Source organism: Rhineura floridana, chromosome 2 (assembly GCF_030035675.1).
Source record: "Rhineura floridana isolate rRhiFlo1 chromosome 2, rRhiFlo1.hap2, whole genome shotgun sequence".
NCBI classification, from domain to species: domain Eukaryota; kingdom Metazoa; phylum Chordata; class Lepidosauria; order Squamata; family Rhineuridae; genus Rhineura; species Rhineura floridana.
In genome coordinates, this window is record NC_084481.1 from 227,921,857 (window position 1) to 227,940,410 (window position 18,554).

General features: G+C 43.8%; 1 protein-coding gene across 2 annotated transcripts in view; it reads left to right on the forward strand.

Annotated features, from left to right (window-relative positions):
* Positions 1-18,554, forward strand: part of LOC133377777 (coiled-coil domain-containing protein 175-like) — a 54,108-nt gene that overhangs the window by 35,106 nt on the left and 448 nt on the right. For both annotated transcript variants that reach the window (XM_061612438.1, XM_061612440.1), the window contains exons 11-19: positions 1,629-1,700; positions 5,856-5,991; positions 8,660-8,791; positions 9,918-10,056; positions 11,699-11,778; positions 12,135-12,287; positions 13,492-13,594; positions 15,463-15,506; positions 17,957-18,121. In XM_061612438.1, the coding sequence (XP_061468422.1) occupies positions 1,629-1,700; positions 5,856-5,991; positions 8,660-8,791; positions 9,918-10,056; positions 11,699-11,778; positions 12,135-12,287; positions 13,492-13,594; positions 15,463-15,506; positions 17,957-18,121 (1,024 nt within the window). The remainder of the gene's footprint in view (positions 1-1,628; positions 1,701-5,855; positions 5,992-8,659; positions 8,792-9,917; positions 10,057-11,698; positions 11,779-12,134; positions 12,288-13,491; positions 13,595-15,462; positions 15,507-17,956; positions 18,122-18,554) is intronic.

The following is an 18,554-nucleotide window of genomic DNA, read 5'->3' on the forward strand; positions in this document are numbered from 1 at the left end:
TGAGGCTGGGCACGGCATACTTTTTTTTTAACCTGTTTTGTGAAAGTCTGCTATTTCAGAAGGCTTATATCTCAAAAATAAAAAATGGCTGTGTGCACCCAGTTAAACAAATACCTGCAGGCATGCTCATGATGACCCTCAGGTTTCTGGAACTCTGGGAGGGTTGGCTATTAATGGGGCTGGGCCCAACACACTTACTGGGTGATATTCAGTGCTAGCTGTAATCAAGACTAGACCCAATGAAGTTGATAGACATGTCTGAGGGTAGAAACACACTCCCTGTTCTGCTGGTTCCAGTGTCTCCCTTCTGAAAACAGGGCACACGACACTAGTCAAACCTGCCCCTTTTTACTGTAAAACCTGGAGAGAGCAGCTGAATCCCTTTTTAAAAAAAAAAATTCAGCTTCAAAGAGATTTCACAGCTGATCGGCAGATCAACCCATTCTCCAAGTGCGGCCAATGGAAACGCTTTGATCTGGAGACTAGTGTGTTTTTACAGCCTGACTTAGTGTCATTAATTTCAGTGGTCTGCTCTGAGTAGGACTTAGTTGAATACAACCCATTATTTTTTTTTAACCTTCTGTTGTGTGAAAGTCTGGTATATTGGGAAACGTGTCTCTAAAAATAATAATAAAAAAAATTGCTCTGTGTAAACAAATATCTGCGGGATGCCCACAATGGAGCTCTCAGGTTTCTGGAACTCTGGGATGGTCTGCTAGAGATGGGGCTGGTCGCAATCCACACTTCTTTTTTAACCCACGGTGTTGTGAATGCCTGGTATATTGGAACTTGTATCACAAAAATAAAAATAATTGGCAGGCACAGGTAAACAAATACCTGTTCGCCTGCTCACAATTGGGCGTGGAAACACTAATTGACGTGAGGGAGTCGAGAATACTGATGCACACTAATATCTGCAAAGTACCTGCCCACCTGTGTGAGCAGGTAGGAGCAATGCAGGTGCAGCTTTAACAAGTGGAGTACCGCGCAGGTATGGGCAACTGCAAAATGATGTGTTCCCCAAGCATTATGGGGGGAAAAAACCGAGCCCTATGCATTTCAAATGCTTCATGTGTACGCAGCCTAAGATTAGTAACAGTGACCTCTTGGTGTGAAACTGTTTCTGACTTGCATTGCAGTCATACATATCCACAAGTTGCATATTAGGTTAGCTCCTAGGCACGCACCAGGCAGGTTTTCTGTTCCATTGTTTAAAAGGAGGCACACCTGCATTTTAATGCATGTGCATTTTTCGTATACCCTGTCCCAAATTCATCGATTTTTGAAAAAGTTGTGAAACTGCTATGGGGAGGACAAGTGTGTTGGTAATATCACGGGTGCTAGCCAGTAGATGGCCTCCACAGCTAGCTTTTCCTCAGTTTGAACAGAATCACTCTGAATACCTGAAGAAACAGTTTTCCAGAGCTTGCCCCATGACTGAAAAAATGCACATTTTGTTTACAGAGCAACAAAGGTGCCATCTTGCTACCACCACCACTTAAAATGTTATATTTTCCTTCAGCTCAAACCACTGTTTGGTGGTAGGAGAAAAAAATGTTCTGTAGAACTCTGTGGTAGGAAGAGATTGTATAAAAATGGATTGTTCACCACCACTCTTCTCATTTCAGCTCCTCACAGCATACATATGCAAGAGAACTAGCAACTTTAGAGGTATCGTTAACCAAAGAAGGTGATAGAAGGTAAAACATTGTCTGAAGATAAAGTGTTATACTAAAATGATTTCTGAAGGAACCTTGTGCCAGATTCACAAATATACATTTGCAATTCCCTTGAAGTTGTCAAATAAATACTGTTAACTTAGATCTGGATATCAAACTACCCTTTCCTAATCCATATAATTAGATAATGCAACCACTGATGCATGTACTAATGTTTTTGTGCACATAACTCAATCTTTTGTTTTCTTTTTCTGTCTAGCAGCCACAATCCAACCAAACCTATATAGCCCCCCCACACACACACACACCATAGTTCAGTGGGAGGAAGATTGCATAGTGGTTGGCAAGCAGGCCTTTTGGAGCCCAAAATTCATCCCCTGTGCAACTTCCAGAACTCATATTAAGGACTTGCTGGATCACAGCCAACACATTTTTTTCCTCTGTGCAAGAGAATGTAAACTTCTTGCCTCTAATAATGACTTTGACTCTGCTCATTAACTATGCTGGCATCTTCTTGGCCCTTGTGGTACCTTTCCTGATTTGCGGTATACACTCCAGTTGAGCTTCTTGTATTGTGTTTTTACACAGCTCCCAAGTATTTTGGACTGATTTGACTCTCTTGACTTTGCCTTTCAACCTTTTTTTTACTAATCCCTTCATTTTTGGGAAGTCAAAAGTGACCATGTGGGATTTTCTTGGCAATTGCCCATTTATTTATTTTATTTATTATTTGATTCATATCCCGCCCTATTTACATGTATGTTTAATTTAATAGCACTATGGTCACTGCTCCCAATTGGTTCAACAACACTTACATCTCACACCAGGTCCTGGGCGCCATTTAAGATAAATGTCCAGGGTCACCGTCCCTCTGGTTGGTTCTATAAACAACTGTTCAAGGGCACAGTCATATAGGGTATCTAGAGATTTTATCTCTTTGTCAAGACAGGAACATATATGTAGCTAGTCTATGTGTGGGTAGTTGAAGTCACCCATTACTACAACATCTACTTTGGAAGATTTCATTTTTCATCTCAAGATCTCCCTCAGCATTTTGATCAGGGGGACAATAGAATGTCCCCAGTACTAAATTACTTTTGGGGCCTGGTATTATCACCACCCACAACGATTCTGTGGAGGAGTCTGCCCCTTTTGGTGTTTCTAGCTTGCTGAATTCAATGCCCTCTTTCACATATAGAGCGGCACCACCTCCAATACATCCTTCCCTGTCCTTCCCATATAGTTTATATTGAGGGATAACTGTGTCCCACTGGTTTTTCCCCTTCCACTGTGTTTCTGTTATGCTCACTGTATCAATGCTATCCTCTCAGACCAAGCACTCCAGTTCTCTCCCAGCTCAGCTCAGAGGCTTCTAGCATTAGAGTACAAACACTTGTATACAGTGTCTCTCTTCAAGTGTCTTTAGCGCTTTCCATTTGGCCTGTGGTACTTTGGCCTCTCTGAATTGCTATTCTGTGCACCTGCACTCACAATGCCTAGTTCTAGGCCTATCCCATTTAAATTTCCATCATTTGTGGACTCAGGCACGATGTACATCCAGAGGCAAAGGCAGTGAAACAATGAGACCGGAGACTGGTATGGGGTAAAATAAGGCCATGACACTTTATTGATTACAGAAGGGTTTGGCTTGGCATAGGGCAGAACCTTCCATCGCACAGCCTGACTGCTGTGTGATGTGTGAGTCGAGCTTCCCACTGGCTCTGGGTGCCTGGCGGCTGAAACCTGGGGAATTGGTTCCCCCCTTCAGAAAGGGAATGAGGGGGGGATTGGGGCCTACTTTGGCATGGACCACTAGGATCCCCCTTGCCAACTGGAGGTGCCTCCACCCCATATCCCCTGAGGCAGGACAGTAGGAATATAGGATGCATCCCACATCCCTTAAGGGGACCCCCTTTACGGGTAAGTGAGGGTCCCTACCCCCGGCTTTCCTGGATCAAGATTCTGCCCAATGCCAAAATACCCACCAAGGTGTTGCTGCTTGAAAGATTGGCATGGAACCAGCTGAAGGACCGAATGATTGACCAAATGTGGAGCCAAATTAAGTGAAATGGACCCTTGCTGTGAGGAAGGGAAACCCCTCAGGAACAGCCAGTCATCCTGAAGGCAAATTCCTTCTCAGCCCTTGCAAACAGCGACTGCTGGCATCCATAGCAGGGGAGTCAGAGTGAGCAAACCAGGGAGTTTTTAAGCAAGTGAGGAAGGGTGGGGAAGTTTTCGCCGGACTGGCTGAGGAAAGCGGGGTGGGCCTATTTATATAGCCTGAGAGCAGACACCGAAGGAGTAGCTCTCCCTCAGTTCCGCTTGCGCCTCTCTCAGCTTCTCCAGGTCACCCACAAGGAAACAGACTTGTTTTTAGAGAGCCAGGAGTTCATTGCACCAAGGGTATGCTCTTGACTTCTGTCCAGCAGGCAGATAGTTGTACATGGTAAAGAGAGTGCAAAACCCTGGAAAGCCCCCACACCCCTGAAGAAATTAATGAAGATTCTAGAGATAAAGTTATCAATGGCATGGATTATCTTTTGGACTGGAATGATGTGATGGAGCCCAATATAGAGAAAATCTATGGAATTAACTGCAGCCATGTGACAATGGAAAAACTTTTAAGAGATGACCCAGTGTATTTTGAAAAAAAGAACAGAGATATGATTTTACAGCAGTATTTCAGCAACCTATTCAGAATGGATGGCAAGAAAATATTTGGGATAGAGGTAATTCCCATCAGACTCTTACTATATGACTATGGCTTTGACAGCAAGATTATTATGGAATACTGATAATGGAAGATTGGATATTGAAATTACTGGACTTAACAAGACTACTGAAGATGGAAGATGGAAAATGGAACTAATAGAGATAATAGAACAATGGCTACTGAAATTACTGAACCTAACAGATTCTGATGTGATGGATTAATTGAAATGTTTATTTTGACTATGGTTATGACAATAAGATTATCATAATTAGTAATGAGATGGATTAATCGATATGCTTATCTGGAAAAAAAAAATTGATAGATATATTTCTTAAAGAATTGAAACCTCTCTTTGACTTTTTGTGGAAAGAATAAAGTAATGTTTATGAGATTTGATGATTAAGTAAGATAACTACTGGAGGAAAGTGATTTTATAATATGACTTAAGAGACAGGATTGTTATATATTATAGACTTATAACTGATTTGATCTTTGACAAATGGGAAGTCAATATTTTACTCTTTATTTTTTATTTTTGTTTTTTTTTTTCTTTTTTTCTTTTTGTTTAACTATTTTTGATTTTGTTTTTTGTCTTTGAATGTTTTATGATTTTGTTTTGTATGTTTTATGAAAATCTGAATAAAAATTATTGAAAAAAAAAAAAAAAGGAAAGCCCCCACACCCCTGCTGGCTTCCTACCTGCAGAATTGCTTTAGTAATTTATTGAACACTTAGGTTTTCTTTAGGTCAAGAGCAGATGGGCAGAGTGGGGTGCCCAGGCCCTGCTGTCAAACTCACCCTACTGCTTACCGTGCCTTGATACTTCATCAGCTGGGGCCCAGACACTTTGACAGCTGGGGGCTCCCTCTAGCTAGTGGAGCAGGCCAAATCTTTTTAACCTAATCTTTTAAAGATTTCTCTTTTTTCCACTTTACTGTTGTGATGTCTCTTATTTTCACCATGCATTCCTGTTGTACTAGATTTTCCAGCAGCCATGTGTAATAGCTGCTAGACACCATTGCCATTTAAAGTAAACGGGTTGCCTCTCAGTTTGATGGACTGTATGTATTAGGACTCCCTGGGCTGCTGCTGGGAGGAGGGGCGGGATGTAAATCAAATGACAACAACAACAAATTAGCTCTGTATTCTCCCATAGAGTTTTATCTCTACATATATCCTGTTCCTGTTATGGGACTGTACTTTTTTTTTTGATGATGAAATGTTGGAGATGTCTTTCAAAACTGTCTCTTTAGCTACAGAAAGAAGTCTTGGTCTCTGAGTTAGCATATGTTAAGAAACACTGAATATTTGCATTGTATTATATAACTGTTATGTTGTTACCATTATCATCACTATCAGCAACAAGAGAGCAAACTAAACCCAACATTATCTTGCTGACTGTTTTAGTTTACTGTTTGCAACGGTGGCTGATTTACGTGGCCTTTTTATGTCTTAACTGTTAGAACTGCACTTCAGAACCAACTTAATGAAATGACAGCAGAGTACCAGAAAATTTTGACTGACCATGATGAGCTGGTGAACAGTTCAATGCAAAAGACAGAGGCTGGAAAAAAGCAGCTTGCTGATTTTACAGATCAGGTATGACACCCTCTAAGTGACTCAAACTAAATTATGTTGCCACTTGCAACATGGATTTTGTCCTGGTGAAGCAAAGCCTCTGGCCAAGCAGGGTTTTATAACCGAGCTCCTAGACGTATCCTCAGATGGCTCCTGAGTTAAATTTTGACACATCCTTTCACCCCCACCCTCATTCACAGAAATGGCAGTTATCACTGCCACCACTTCTGGATGGGTTCTTAGTCATTTTTAGTCCTCTCTGCATTTGGGATGTCTTGATTTCTTACATAAACACAAAATGATCCACACAACAGTAGTGTATTTCCCAAGACTCTGAATTGCAACCCATTTCAGAGAGTCTGGATTAGCAACATTGTCAGCGGGATCAGCTCAGCTTCAATCCAGAGACCCATCTGGTTCAGCGTCCCATTCTCACAGCGGCTAAACACATGCCATGGGAAGCCCGCAGGCAAGTCATGAGAACACTAGCACTCTCCCCACTTGGGATTCCCAGCAACTGGCATTCAGAGGCATGCCGTCTTCAGTGCTGCATCTTGTGGGAGCAAATTCCATCGTTTAACTATGCACTGTGTGAAGAGTAGGATGTCAGAGAATTCCGACAAAAATGGCTGATGTTCCCTTATTCGCCCCACGTCCATAACGGAAATCAAGCCAGTCAATCCGCTCAGTGTTCGCTGTTGTTGCTTTTAGTTCGTAAATGATACATAATTGGTTATGGCTCCCCCCCCCATTTGCTTTGTGTTTCCTTTTGCATTGGAATGAATGGGGTGGAATAACATGATTCTTGTAATTTATATAATTAATTATTCATCTTGCTGTCTACTATGTATGCTTTAATTTGGATTCCTGCGCTGAGCAGGGGGTTGGACTTATAGGCCCCTTCCAACTCTACTGTTCTCTGGCAAAATTATGCATGTTACATCATTTCCACTATGTAAATTACATGTTACTTAATTTTGTCACAGTGGGCAGCAAGATGAATAACATAGCTTTCAGTAGAAGGTGAACTGCAGGGCAGAACGGAAAATGATGCCTTCTTACATTGTTGGAGAAGTACTTTCTTTGGTCTGACCTGAGTCTTTCATCATTCAGCATCATTGGATGCCCCTGAGCTCTAGTATTATGAGAGAGCGAGAAAGACATGTCCTTATCCACTTTCTCAGCTGAGTAAGAGAAAATGTAGAGCACTGCCTTTGAAAGGCAGTGGACTAATTTCTATGTCCCGGGCAATAGAACTAGTAGCTGCTTACCAAGAACAGCCTTGCTGGCAGCTGCTTCCTTCAAGCATCCCAGTCAGATGTTGGATTTCCTAGCAGTAAGTTAACAGCCTTATGTAACTTTAAAGTTGGCAACGAGGACATTGAACTTGTCAAGGATTATCAATGCCTTGGCACAGTCCTTAACCAAAATGGAGACAATAGCCAAGAAATGAGAAGGTGGCTAGGACTGGGGAGAGCAGATATGAGATAACCAGAAAAGGTCCTCAGATGCAAAGATGTATCATTGAACACTCAGGATCATTCAGACCATGGTATTCCCGATGTGAAAGTTGGACAATGAAAAAAGGGGATAAGAGAGAAACCAACTCATTTGAAATGTGGTGTTGGAGGAGAGCTTTGCAGATACCATGGACTGCGAGAAAGACCAATAATTTGGTGTCAGAACAAATTAAACCAGAACTATCACTAGAAGTAAAATGATGAAACTGAGGTTATCATACTTTGGACACATCATGAGAAGACATAGAAAAGACAATAATGCTGGGAAAAACAGAAGGGAGTAGAAAAAGAGGAAGGCCAAACGAGATGGATTGATTCCATCAAGGAAGCCACAAACCTGACCTTACAAGATCTGAACAGGGTGGTTTACGACAGATGCTATTGGAAGTCACTGATTCATAGGGTCGCCATAAGTTGTAATTGATTTGAAGGCACAACAACAACAACAACAAAAGTTAACAGCAAATGGCTGCAGTGACCAATGGTGAGCCCTATAGCAATAGGCTGTGTCCAGTAGTAGGTCTACCAACAAATTGCTGGTGGGTGAACCCCTGCCTCTAGTTAAAATGAGAGAGGAACTAGCTGAGAATATGAAAGCGGTGCCTGGTTTGAGTGCGTGTGAGGCTTAGAACATTCAGTCATTGCTTAGGTAAATGTCAGGCCAGATGATGGTGGAACACAGCTTTTAATTTTGTTGTTTGTTAACTTATAAAACACTTAAAATTCACCAATGGCTGTACACAGATGAAAAACAACACAATCTCTGCCACAGCTTTACAATCTAGAAGGCATGACACAAAAGGAAAAAGGTGTGGGGCAGAAAGAGGGGAACCGTAAAACTCAAGTGCCAGGCCTTAAGTTATGTTGTTCTGAAAATGGACAGCTTGAATGGGAATAGTTGAGGGATGAAAGGAGCCAAAGTCACCTCTTAGTCCAGCCATGGAGAATGCCCCACACGTGCTAGGGCCAAAGCGTTCGGAGAGAGGGGCTGCAAGGCATTGCACATTCTCTCTACCCATCTGTTTCTTTTGCTCTTTAAGTGGGGCTACCCTCCCCACTCGATGGGAAGAGATTTGTATTTACGTACACAGCACTGTTGCTGCCTTGTCTAGTTCTGCCTTCCAGGCTCACAAACAATCTCCACTGTCGCTTTTATTCCCTGCAACTAGAATGAACATCTCAAGACAGAAATAGAGAATTCTAAAGAGACGGTGAAACTCCTCACTAGCAAGCTAAAGAAAAAGGAAGCTTACTACAAGAAATGTGATGCGGGCATGGAGGCAGGACTCAAGAAGCTGGAGGTAAGGGATTCATCCCTCTGATATGTGAATTGGTCTCTGTTACGCCGCATACGTGTACTGTTTTGCATCTGTGGATTTGTAGCCAGCCCTGCTGGCACGCACTCTGGGGGAGAAACAGTTCAGTCCTGTAGCCTGTACGCTAAGATGTCTTTCAAAACTGCCTTTGAAATGTGTGAGGTTAACGCTGCTGTCCTGTGTCTGTCTATTTGGGCAGAAGTATGTTTTGTTGAGTTCAGTGGCATGTAAGCGTCCATAGGACTGCAATCTAATTTTCATTATTTTAAATGGGTATTTGCTGTTTTCAGCCTGGATAATGAAGCATATTAAAACTCTACCATCTGCAAGTGATCCTTCCTGAGCGAGCCCCATCCTTCAGGGGAATATCCTAGTGGATTATACCTTAACTAAAGACAAGGGAGGAAAACAGAATGAACTGAAACAAGTGATTCAGATAGCAGTGGTTTCAATAATAAAGAAAATGTTTTATAGCAGGGCTGTTTTAGGTAAGGACAGAGGTCCATAATAAACCCTTTAGGACAGCCTTTCCCAACTCGTGGGCCACCAGATGTTGTTGGACCACAACTCCCATCAGCCTCAGCCAGCATTGCCAAAGGTCAGGAAAGATGGCAATTGTGGTCCAACAACATCTGGTGGCCCACTAGTTGGGAAACGCTGCTTTAGGACATGGGTGGGGAACTGTTTTCAGCCCAAGGGTTCATTCCAGAACTGGCCCATCCTTCGGAGGGTGGGTATTTTTGACAGATGTTTAGACTACCCATGTGCCAATCACCTGACATGAGATGACACCAGCTGGGAGAGGGTAAAGGCTTATCTCAGGACTTTACGCTGTAGTCCACAGCACTGTGATCAGAGATTAAAAGGCACCAGGCAGAGGCTTCTCTCCGATCTTAGTGATGTGGGATTGCATAGTGCAAGGATAGGGAACCTGTGGCCCTCCAGGTGTTGTTGGGCTCCCAAGTCCCATCAGCCCCAGGCAATATAGCCATGGCCTGGGATGATGGAAGTTGAAGTCCAGCAGCTTCTGGAGGACCATTGGTTCTCCACCCCTGACAGCCCATCAGCTCTTTATCCGTAAATTGTACATGTCTGTTCATTTTCTCTAAAGGAAGAATATAAAGCTATAACAAAACTTACAGAAGAAAAGCAAGAACAACTAAGAGTGAATCTCCCAATTGCAGAGGAAATGGAAACAGAATTTGAGGGAATAAACACCGACTATACCAACCGGAAGGACTTGCACACCGGTAGGCCCTGAGTAATTTCCACGAACAGCAGCACCTTCTCCTGCCTGTTTCTAAACTTTGTGCCATCACATCACAGAGTGATAACAAGGATGGGGGAATGCAGGAAAATGAAGAAATGTCTCCCGCTCAACCACATTTCTCCTCTTCCCCCAACTCTTCTTACATTATAGTCTGCGTGGCTCAAGGACAGGGCTCATGCTTTGAGTGCCACGGTGCCTGAGACCATGGGGAGCTGCTGCCATTCAGAGTAGACAGTAGTGGGGTTGATGGACAAATGCTTTGAATCGATATATGGCAGCTTTCTGTGAAGTGTGTGTGGGGGGGCAGCATTTTCAAGAGGTGCATGCTGCTTTTAAACCGATTGGGTTATTAAAACAGCTCATGGCACAAGAATGCAAAACCAACAACAACTATAAACACAGTGCACAAGCATAAAACATAGTCAACAAGAACCAATCCATTAAAAGAAATTCACCATGAGATTAGCCATCAAAACCCTGCTCACAAAGCTAGGCTTTAATCCATCTCCTGAAGTACAGTTAGACGTCAGTGAGCTCCCCCTCCCCCCCGGTTTGATTTGGGGTGGATTTGGGTAAGAACAATTAATATTTAAAATAAACTAGTTTTAAGTCTGGGCCGATCCCGAAGTTTAGGGCCTGCAACACTCCTGATGATTTCATTGGAAGCACCCTGAGGTCTACAAGCCTAGTTGTCCTCAAACAACAGCCACACACACACCTTTTCTGTGAGGCCTGCCCTGTTATCCCTTCCCTGATCAAAGCATACCTGGAGACCCCAGTAGTGAAAAGGGCTCATGACGGGACCCCTGTTGGGTCCTTCGTTACGCCTTGGATCAGCTTTCCCCGAAGCTGTTGGTTCCAGATGTTTTGGACTACAATTCCCACCAGCCCCCAGGCATCTGGAGGGCAGCAGGTTGGGCAAGGCTGTTTTAGATACTGCTGTACAATGACATCAGCATCTAGTGCATAATGGAGGGGTCACATTGTGAATACTTTGGGTTGCTGCCATTGCTGTGTATTAAAAAAAGAGAGGGCTTTTACCAGTGAGAAATATTCCAGGTAGGGTTGCCAGGTTCATGGCCTGAGACTGATCCTGTATCTTTAGGAGAAGAGAAAGTCATCCAAGTGCAGGTGTTCTTGCAACACTAGATTGGGAAAAACCACAAGGTGGAATTCTTCCTTCCCCCTGCACAACTTTTAAAGATACAGAAGACCTCTGGGAGGCCGGGCCTGGCAACCACGAGGTCTTCTGTATCTTTAAAAGTTGTGCAGGGGGAAGGGAGAATTCCACCTTGTGGTTTTTCCCATTACAGGGTTGCAAGAACACCTGCACTTGTCTGACTTTCTCTTCTCCAAAAGATACAGGATCAGACTCAGGCCATGAACCTGGCAACCCTAATTCTAGGAGATTTAGACAGTGGACTCCAGAGGCATTCTGGGCCAGTGAAGATGGTGGGCATCTGCAGATGTGTCTGAACTTGTGCACGGAAAGGCTCTTGCACCTCTCAGAAGCAATGACTGTTGGCCTCTGTCAGAGAAATCCTGCCAGCCTGATGGGCCATTTGTCTGCTATTGTAGCTTATATTAATTAAAATGGCTTTCCTCTTCCTGTTTGTTTATAGAATTACTAGAAGAACAGCGCATGCTAACCAAGTCTATCGAACGGTCAACAATAGAGGTTACCAAACTCAAAAGGCAAAAGGTAATCATTTGGGCCTAATCTGTGTTTTTTGGGCATCGTGCTTCCTGCTAGCTCTGTTGGCCCCTGTAGTCAATCATGGAAGGAGCCAGCATGGTCAATAGTAAGGGGTGCTGGGAGTTGTAGTCCAGTGACCTCTCAAGGGCCAAAGGTTCGCCACCCCTACCTTAAGGCTTTCATCAGTCACTACTACCTTTTAAAAAATTATGTACATTTTATGAAAAAAATAGTGCCTGGATTTGCTTGTTTCCCTGTCTTTACCCCATCCTGGTTTCCTTTTATGTTGTGTCTATTAATTAGATTGTAAGTGTTAAAGTCTTAACGTGTTAACATGTTATATAAAAAAAATTTGCTTGCAGACTCGCATGAGAAGTGAAATAAAGACCAGCAGGGAGGTCGCACTTTCCCAGCTGAAGACGTTTGCATACTCTCTGAAGTTCCTTGAGAGAGACAACTATGAGATAAATAGGAAGCTGTACATTTTGAATATAGAAAACGAGAGATTAAGAGCAGTGAGTATCCTGAGCACAGACAGTCTGGAGCATACAATCCCCCCCCCCATGCAGTTGTCTTGGCAGGATGGATGGAATGTGCCCTTGATTTGTAATTATTTAACTTCTGAAAACGATCTTGTTCCGGAGAGCCTTTGGGAGGGACTGAAGGTAGAGCCTGACACTGATTTTATGTCTTCTATGTTAAATTTTACCTTTGTAGTCCCATGTGTACCAATCCCTATATATATGTATATATATATGTGTGTCTATCTGTCTGTGTCTGTCTGTCTGTCTATTGTATTTTATGTATTTTAATTGTATTTTATGTATTTTAATTTATTTTAATGTTTTTGTGATTTTACTGCTTACACTTTTATTATGTACATGTTTGATTTTATTTTTGTAAGCCGCCCTGAGTGCCCTATTACAGGGTAGAAGGGCGGGATAGAAATATTTCAAATAAATAATAAATAAATAAATAACAGCACAATAACCAGGACTCTTGTAGGTCCCAGGAAGTTTCTCAAGAGAACAGGAAGCCCAGAAACCCACATCAGATATGTGGGGAGGGGGTATAGCGAAAGGGCAACGTGGGCTTGGGAAAAGAAACTGAAAGAAAAATGGTGACTTGGTGGGGAAAGGGGTTGAAGGATGTGTCTGGCAATGGGGGCAGGGGGAAGTGTTCCAGAGCTAAATATTGGTTGGTGTCATGAGGTCAAGGGCATTGCTAGACATTTAAAAGACTCTGGGCACAGGCCCACCCACAACGCACATTTGCATAAATGTATAGAGCACTTATGGGCAAATTATGACAACCTGTGGCTCCAGTGCACCCTGTAAGGCAAAGTAAATACACATTTTTAAAAGGGGGGAAAGGAAATCTGAGGCCAACCCCCCCCCCCGCCTGAGCATAATGGGTGCTGTGATGGGGCACAGGGGACGGAAAAGAGAATGGGGATTGGGGGTGGGTCCTGACAGGAGTTTGTGGCCATTTCAAGGGGCATGGGGAAAACAAATTCATGTAGCTTTAAGAACTGGCACTTGAATTGGCTTGCTTTCCTCTCTTATACCCCCTCCCATTGAATGCTTGCTCAGTTATGAGGTGGGGATTGTCTTGTTTTTTAATCTCTGTACAAGGCTTAGGACATATTAGGCTTTATTATAAATGATCAAGAATGATATGGCAGATGTTGACACTCTGAGGATGTTTCTACCCCCACAGGGCATTGCATATCTCAGAGAAGACATTTCTGCAATGGACAGTGAGGCAAAACTCTATCAATCAAAGAGACAAAAGACCCAGAAAGAAACAAGAGACCTTCACGGTGAGTGATACACAGGATGAAGGTGATAGCTGCAATACAAAAAACCTAGCTGGAAGGCCACTTCCAGACTGTTGCTGTTTTGTGCATAGTATTCAGTCATGTACCAGCCAACTCAGGATGCACAATTCAAGTGGATTTGACACTCTTGTGTCACTAAACCACTTCCAAAAAACCAGCAATAGGAAAATGCACAGGAAAGAATGGGAGAACAATTGTTTGATAAGACATTGTGTAGCACTGTGGGGAGGAGAGCCTGGCTGGGAGTCCAGAGTCTGTGAGTTCAAATCCCCGCTCATGTCTCCTGGGTGTCAAGGGACACCTAAAGATCACCCCCACAGTGGGTGGCTCAGGGGTTACATGCCCTGCCACCTGTGCAGCCGTGGGCAAGCTGCATATCCCAAGGAGCCCAGTTGCCCCCCAGCGGGCACTTGCGGACAAGGAAGGGGCTGGCTTGTGCAGCTGTGGCAAGCTGAGCAGGCTCTAGCCAGCTGGGGAGGACTAGCCTCAGAGGGAGGCAATGGGAAACCCCCACTGAGTACCGCTTACTATGAAAACCCTATTCAGATTAGACAAATTCATGGAGGACAGGGCTATCAATGGCTACTAGCCGTGATGGCTGTGCTGTGCCACCCTAGTCAGAGGCAGCATGCTTCTGAAAACCAGTTGCCGGAAGCCTCCGGAGGGGAGAGTGTTCTTGCACTCGGGTCCTGCTTGCGGGCTTCCCCCAGGCACCTGGTTGGCCACTGTGAGAACAGGATGCTGGACTAGATGGGCCACTGGCCTGATCCAGCAGGCTCTTCTTATGTTCTTATAGGATAGCCATAAGTCGGGATCGACTTGAAGGCAGCCCATTTCCATTTCCAGCCTCTGTGTACACAAATCAGAATGAAAGTTCCATAAACTGGCTGTCATATAACCTCCCCAAAAACTTTGTGCAAACAAATCAGGATGAATACTTAATAAATGGGTCATCTGGAAGTGACCAAAGTGAATAAACACATGTTCAGCAATGTTTGGCTTGCCTGAGGAGTTTCTAAGCGTGTGATATCATGGTTGTGTTTCCTCTGGATTGGTCCATACTGAGTTCTGAAAACTATCCACACTGAACTATGGCTCCAAGCCAGTGCTGAACCTAAATGTTCAACACAGGTCATGGTTGTAGTGCTGCAGTATGAGATTCTAGGGAAAGGCTGTGGCTCAGTGTCAGAGCATCTGCTTTGCATGCAGAAAGTCCCAGGTTCAATCCCCAGCGTCTCCAAGTATAAGCGGGAAAGACTCCCTCTGAAACCCTGGAGAGCTGCTGCCACTCCGTGTAGATTATACTAAGCTAGATGGGCCAGTATAGGGCAGATGTTGCTTTCTCCACAGAAGCATTGCCTGTGTAACACTTCTCTTTTCCCTGCAGGAATGAGCAATAACAACATTTGGGTCACTGACTTGAGAGGAAGTAAAGGGGTGTGCTCAGGGGCAGCATTCGGGTGGACGTTAAACCTGCCCCTGCTGACACCAACTATTGAGACAAAACCCTCCTCCTCACTACAGAGCCCCCTATATATAGGGCTGAGGCAATTGGATTGTATTCTTACTGCTTTTAACTGCCCTGGGCTCCTTCTGGGGGGAGGGGTGGGATATAAATTTTGCTATAATAATAATAATAATAGCAAAATATTATATTGTTACATTAATTTGGGTTCTAGACGTTCCTGGTATCCAACACTTTTGCTAGAAGTATGTTATTTAGTCTCAGTAGTTGCCTAAATTTTCTTTTCTGACAGATAGTATAAAATCACTTTTAAATAGAGCATTTTAAAATTCCATTTTTGGCACTTATTTTCATACATGCCATAAAATGTCTGACTTTCTTTTAGACCTTTTTGTCAAGAAGTGGATAAAAGATGACAACCTTCAAAAGGTACGGTTTTGTATTGTGTTATGAAGAACTTTTGCAGCACAATCCACTGGGAATTTCTCCTGGGAGACCAGGGTTCAAATCCCCATACAGCCATGAAGCTCACTGGGTGACCTTGGGCCAGTCACTGCCTCTCAGCCTCAGAGGAAGGCAATGGTAAACCCCCTTTGGATACCGCTTACCATGAAAACGCTATTCATAGGGTCGCCATAAGTCAGAATCGACTTGAAAGCAGTCCATTTCCATTTTATTTCATCTCACTGGAAAGAGAGAGCAGCACTGATATTACTGAAGTAGAACCTCGCTATAACACGACTCAATGTACTGTGGAATTAGATATACCACGGGTGTAACCATATCCCCTGAGCAAAATACAGCATACAATTTTTAGTCCTCTGTGCTCCTTGTCTTTGGCGAGTCTTCCATTTGCTTCCCCGGCTGTTTGAACCTTTTTTCCTCTCAGTGTTCTTTTTAAAAATCTTATTTCCAGACGTCACCCTCCTTCCTTCCTGGTGGCTTTTTCCTTAGCCTTCTTCAAGTTCTTAGGTTACTGTCTGTAAAGTTTTATTTTTAAAAAACTTGTTTGTCCATCTCTGCTTCTTCCTTCCCGCTCAGTTCCTCAGCCACAAAAGGGTTTTTGCCTCTCTGGGAACGAATACTCGCTGGCTTTAATCCTTGCAGTGCAGTTTTCATTATAATACAGAAGCCCAATACCACCAGTGCATCCTTTGTCTCCCAAATCCTACATTATAGCGAGGTTCTACCGTATTTCAACAGAGCCTATATAGAACTTCCCAGCCCGACTAGAAAAAATAAATGTGTATCAAATTGTGGATTTCAATTTCACAACAAGAAAGCTTTTACTTGTTCTGTCAGAGTTGACTAATTCTGCCTTAGCCACTGGGTGAAATAGCTCATGCATATTTAGTTTTGCCTTTGAAACCAAAGGTACAGAAGAAGGTGTGTTTTCTTACGTAGCTTCAAATATTGTAACCAAAATAAACTAATGCGTCCATCTACTTAACTCACACCTATGCTAAGGGAACACTTTTGCTTAATGCCAAGGTTACATATTTGAATTCATACTTCCCATAAAGAGACTTGTAAATATTGCCTTCCACGGAGCCAAGAATATTTTTGTAAATTGGAAGACAGATTAATCCTTTGCAAACATTGCCTCCATGTGTTTAGCCTGTGCACAGAGGAGGGGGAACCTGCTTTTTTACCCTGCCCAACATTGTGCACCCTGCCACCTGAACATCCCCATGGTAAGCATGCTATCTGCAAAGGGATACATATAGGCTCCCCTTTGCTGATGTCAGGGGCCAGTGCACAGCGAGGGGAAACAATATCATGCACTGCTTCATGCATTTAGTTCCATGGGTGGAGAGCAACTTCTGAAGATGGCAGTGGTCCTTATTTCCCTCTTTACAACCAGGGATCAGCTGGAGCATACGAGCTCCCAGCGCTGCAGCTGATCAGCTGGAGGACGGGGAGCTCGCGTGCTCCAGCTGATCCCTGTCAGCTGTAGCGCGCAATCAGTTGGAGCGCAGTGGCTGGAGCTCCCCGCACTACAGCTGATCAGCTGGAGGACGGGGAGCTTGCGTGCTCCAGCTGATCCCTGTCAGCTGTAGCGCGCAATCAGTTGGAGCGCAGTGGCTGGAGCTCCCCGCACTACAGCTGATCAGCTGGAGGACGGGGAGCTTGCGTGCTCCAGCTGATCCCTGTCAGCTGTAGCGTGCAATCAGTTGGAGTGCAGTGGCTGGAGCTCCCCGCACTGCAGCTGATCAGCTGGAGGACGGGGAGCTCGCGTGCTCCAGCTGATCCCTGTCAGCTGTAGCGCGCAATCAGTTGGAGCGCAGTGGCTGGAGCTCCCCGCACTACAGCTGATCACCCTGCTGGCACTGCCGTATTAGCGGAACGCCGACAAGCAGGGCCCTACTGTATTGTAGATCTCAGGGCTTCAGTAAGATTCAGGTAGAAAATAGGCAGCCATGCTAGTTTGGAGAAAGACAGTGTAGTTTAATTATCAGAACTAAAAGCTAATTCAGTATTTGAGTTTTGGCACAGATTTGTAGTCTGCCATGCAGGGAGCAGGCAATTGTTTCTCCTCAATTATGCCTTGCTAAGAGCCAAGCTACAGCCATCAGGCAGAATAAGCCATTCGTGGGAGCAGACTTCTACTCATGACAGTACCATTTCTTTATCCAATGAAGCATTTTTTAAATACCATTAGGATTTGACACCCAAGGAAGATAAGGCATTCTGGAAGCAATGCCTGCTCCACAGCTGTTATGAATAAAACAATATGCTGTGTTTGCCTTTTTATCTCAAACAAAGCTCATGGGAGAATCTTGTGGGAATGTGAGAGGCCAAGGCAACCCAAATTGCCCTATTGCTGTAGAGAATTGAATTTCCTGACTTGAAGGTGAGCTGTCTCTATCCCACTGCAGATGTATTTGAGGCATCAGCATGACATCTTGACTATTCTGGGAGAATACATAAAAAAAAATATGAAAAGAAACGACAAGCTTGACTATGTTCATGGTGGGCTACAGCTGAACTACGAGGCAATGGAGTCTCTGTTAAGAAGCAAATCGACCGCAGCTGATGACAAGGTACATTTATTCTGAAGCTTGGAGAGTTGGTGTGAATTGGTTCAGTTCTGCACGAAGGGCAGCTGGAACAGCAGAAATTACACTCTGTGAAATAGATCCCTGCCCAGCTGAAATATATCTCACACAAGGCACCTGTGGAAGATCTAGAATACATGGGTGTTCTGAAAGCATATCCACTTTTCAGTAGGTCAGGACAGGTGCCGTTATCTTTATTCCTACTCTCTATTAAACTACACTGCAACTTCAGCTGTTTTAGAAGATGATAATAATCGGACGCAACAAGCGAACGAGCCCTCTCTGCTGCTGCATTTGTTATCCTCCTTTCTTATCCTACCTTTTTTGCACCAGAAAGCCCAAGAATGGCTTTGTACACATTTGCTGTCTGTCAGGAAAAAAAATATGAAAATTAGCTTATACAGGGATGGCAGATTTC